We start from the raw sequence: 3,748 nt of genomic DNA on the forward strand, positions 1-3,748 counted from the left end.
TGTGTGTGTGTGTGTGTGTGTGTGTGTGTATGTTTATATATGTAGACAGATCGTTAGTTGGAGAGAGAGAGAGAGAGATGAGATGTGCAATACGCAATTATGTACCACTAGATCTCCACCTCGGCGGCATAAAATGATGATAATTATAGTAATTATAGTTAGGTAAATATATAAGGTAAAACATTTCTAAAATCAGTGTTATGTTCTAGGTGACAATAACTGTAATATTATGACATGTTTTCGTCCTATTGTTGCAGAATCAAAAAAATGCCAATGCATTTTGAAAAAAACAAGTCATTCTGGAAAAAAGAGATTTTTTTTTTTTTTTTTTTTTCCAGCTGCATTTGTGTGTGTCCAATAATAATAATAATAAAACGATAATGATGATTATAATTATTGTTATTAATATTATTATTGTTGTTATTATTAACAACATTATTATCATTATTATTATTATTATTATTACTATGATGATCACTATAATTATTATTATTAATATTATAATCATCTTTATTACTATTGTCATCATCATCATCATTATTATTATCATTATCGTTATTGTGAAAATATTCTGGCTGTTGGAAGTGCCGTCATTAATCCTGTTAGGCGAGCCATAACAAATGACCAAAGGCTAACAGTAAATCTCTCTCTTACATCTATAACACTTTCCTCAGGATCCTTGCACCTGTACCTTTCTCAGTTGCCATAGTCTTCCAATTTCCCTTTGCACGTCCTGGTATTTCTCCACCTTTTTCCTTTCCATGTGCTCTGCCATCGGCGGACACTGCAATATCCACAATCATACAGTTTCCTTCTTATTAATTATAACAATATCTGACCTCCTCGCCTCTATCACATTATATATTTATGTCCCACAACAATTTCATACCTTCATTCTCTGCCGCTCTGTCTGGATTAAGTTCATGCCATCTTTCCTTATGTTCCAATGCAATTTTCTTACACAGTTCCCAATGAAATTGCTTTGCTACATTATCATGGCGTTTCTTGTATTCTTTCTGAGCTAATTTCTCACATACACTTATTATGTGTTGTACACTGTCTCCTCTCTTTTCTACAAAGGGGATTCTCATTACTCTTATCAATGTGATGTTTTATATAATATGTCCTGATCGCTTGTTCCTCTGTAGAACATAACAACGCCTCTGTTTCAACTTCTTTGCCGAAAGTTTCCCACATTGTCTGGAATTCCAAACTTTTCCTACAGTCTCTCAATACAGTCTTTTCAATTAACAATTGATCTTTTGTGTCCCGACTCCTACGCCTACATAGTTATCATTCTCCTGGCAGAAGGTTCTCTTTTTCTAAATAGGTGTACATCTCTTCTGCTATCATTCCTGTCAAGAGCTTCCACATGAGACAGAGGCACGTAATAGGGCGATAGTTTCCCACTGCATTACCTTTCGCAGGGTCCTTTTGGCACAATACTGTACGATCATATGTCATCCATGTAGGCAAATGATCTTCACCCTCCAAGATCTTATTCAGCTGGCAACCAATTCTCATATAAATTTTATTGAGGTTTTTAGACCAATATCTTTGGAAACCATCCTTCCCTGGTGCTCTGCAATGCGGGATCTTCCGACACTGTTTCTTTACATCTTTACTTTTCTGAAAGTGTTCACTCTTATTCTTTAGATCCTTTATCCATCCAGAATTATATTCTTTCTCAACACTCCAAATATCACCCCAAAACCTCCTACTCTCCTCAGCATCTGGCACATCATTTAAACTATTTCCACCTCCATTCAGTTCATTGTATACCTTCTCTTGATCAACATTAAACATCCTGTTTTGCCTGAATTGAGTGATTTTTTGCTCATATCTTTTAACTTTAACTTCGATCACAGTTTTAAGCCCCTTTCTTTAACTCTATATTTTTCTTCCAGATCTTCCAGTTTCCTTTTCTTTCTTTGTCCCTAGTTGACATTTCATTTCTCTTTCCAGCAAGCTGGCCTCCTGTTTTAATCTTTTAGTATCCCCCACAATTCTACATTTCCATATCGGTTCATCTTCCCATATGTGATTTTCTTCAAACCTAGCTGATCTGCCATCCACACACTTACAGCCCTGATGAGGTTATTCGTTTGTGTGATGTTGCTAGTGTTCATAAACTTGATTGCTCCATTAACTTTTTTAGTTTTACATCGTAAGGTCTTTTTGTCAACCTTTTAATACATTATCTCTTCAGTTGTTCTTCCACCTGCCATTATTTTTTTCAGCTGCTCAATAATCTGTCTCTGTTCTTGGTCAAACTGCACATTGTTGATTTCCTGATCGTTTCTGATCACTGTTTCCTCATTCACAATTTCAATCTGTGCCGTGTCTTCGATACTACCATGCTCGTTCTGCACTTCGTCTTCTATTGTCCTTTTAATTATTTCCAACTCAAGTTCTGATAACCACTCGTTCTTTCTGATGGCCCTCGCCTGGTCACAAACACTTAACCGTTGAGTCAAACAGACCCTTTCCTCTCCATTCTTTGAACATTCTTTGTCTGTAGCTCCTGATGGGTCTCCCTTCTTTATCAAACAGTTTACTTCTATAAAAGCATTCCATCACTACCTTGTTTACTTACTTACTCCATCTCAATCTAGCAGTAGTAAAATAAGGACCGGCCCCCGCTGCTTACCCGAGGAACACCTGCCGAGGAGCCTTCACTTGAAGTTCCAGCCCCATTTACGTCGTTACTGGATATACTACGATTTGACATTTAGCACTCATGTAGAGGTTTGTGACTTTAAAGTTGCACTACCACCAGTGTTTTTATCGATAAGTTCTATTGCGCAAGGATTTCCTTAATTTCGGTAAGTCAAACCTCGATACGGTAGCAGGTGAGTCTATCGTAGATATGATGGTGGGTTGAGAACCACAGACAAGGATTAACCAACCAACTACTCCCCGGGGAAGGATCATTGGTGATGGCCCGAATATGATTATGATATATATATATACGTATATACACATGTATGTATATATATACATATGTATACATGTATTTATATTAATATATATATATATGTATGTACACGCGCACACACACACACACACACACACACACACACACACACACACACACACATATATATACATATATTGTTACGTAGAGTAGCTTTATGATCTACTCAAGTAAAGGAGATTTTTTTTTTGAGTTTGCCTTTACATATGGATCTTGCACTGTTGTAGTAGTGAACAGGAATATGCATTAGCTGTGCAGGTTATTTTTTATGGAAGACTAATAATTATTTTTGATAATGATAATCACAAGAAGCTTACGAATTATCTATAATCATAATGGGAAAAAGGTGTGGGTAAATAGTTTTGACCCAGCGGACTCGAACTCGAACTTGGTGGAGGTCTTGTGGTATTTTGTTTTTGGGCTATAATTTAGCTGTTCGTTTGTTTACCTCAGTACCCTGTTTCCAACATGATTATATGATATTATTATATTTGTTGTTGTGTTTTTGGAATTGGAGTTTCCGTTGATTTTGCTGTGTAAAAGGTGACCAGTGTTTTGGGTGATGCCCAGAGAGTTATTGGAAATATGTCAAGAACCAGAGCTGTTTCTTTACTTTTGTGCAGCAATGATGTACCTTATTTTATTTTTTGTGATTGAATTGCTTGAGCTGCCCTATTATTGGCATCGTGGTGATTGAAGGACAAACAGTGCTTCACATTCATTTTTGTTCTCAAATACTTGTTGGCATTTGCCAGCGTGTAAATTAATTTC

The 3,748-nt window shown here is 36.3% G+C and overlaps 1 protein-coding gene across 1 annotated transcript; it reads right to left on the reverse strand.

The window, feature by feature from the left end:
- Positions 1 to 1,293: 1,293 nt before the first annotated feature.
- LOC125032325 lies at positions 1,294 to 2,731 on the reverse strand. Its single transcript, XM_047623422.1, has 3 exons — positions 2,651 to 2,731; positions 2,197 to 2,447; positions 1,294 to 1,807 (listed from the first exon to the last, which is right to left on the reverse strand). Exons 1-3 carry the CDS (start codon positions 2,729 to 2,731, stop codon positions 1,294 to 1,296), a joined length of 846 nt encoding a protein of 281 aa, XP_047479378.1.
- Positions 2,732 to 3,748: the final 1,017 nt, after the last annotated feature.

This window comes from Penaeus chinensis, chromosome 14 (assembly GCF_019202785.1).
Source record: "Penaeus chinensis breed Huanghai No. 1 chromosome 14, ASM1920278v2, whole genome shotgun sequence".
In the NCBI taxonomy this organism is placed as follows: Eukaryota; Metazoa; Arthropoda; class Malacostraca; order Decapoda; family Penaeidae; genus Penaeus; species Penaeus chinensis.

What these genes read in the sequence shown, in the direction of transcription:
- LOC125032325 (XM_047623422.1), bottom strand. Translation starts at nt 2,731, where the DNA reads ATGTCAAATCGTAGTATATCCAGTAACGACGTAAATGGGGCTGGAACT. An exon ending in CCTCGGCAGGTGTTCCTCGG is followed by an intron (nt 2,448 to 2,650) that starts GTAAGCAGCGGG and finishes GTTTGTGACCAG; the next exon opens with GCGAGGGCCATCAGAAAGAA. An exon ending in AGAACAACTGAAGAGATAAT is followed by an intron (nt 1,808 to 2,196) that starts GTATTAAAAGGT and finishes CAGGCAAAACAG; the next exon opens with GATGTTTAATGTTGATCAAG.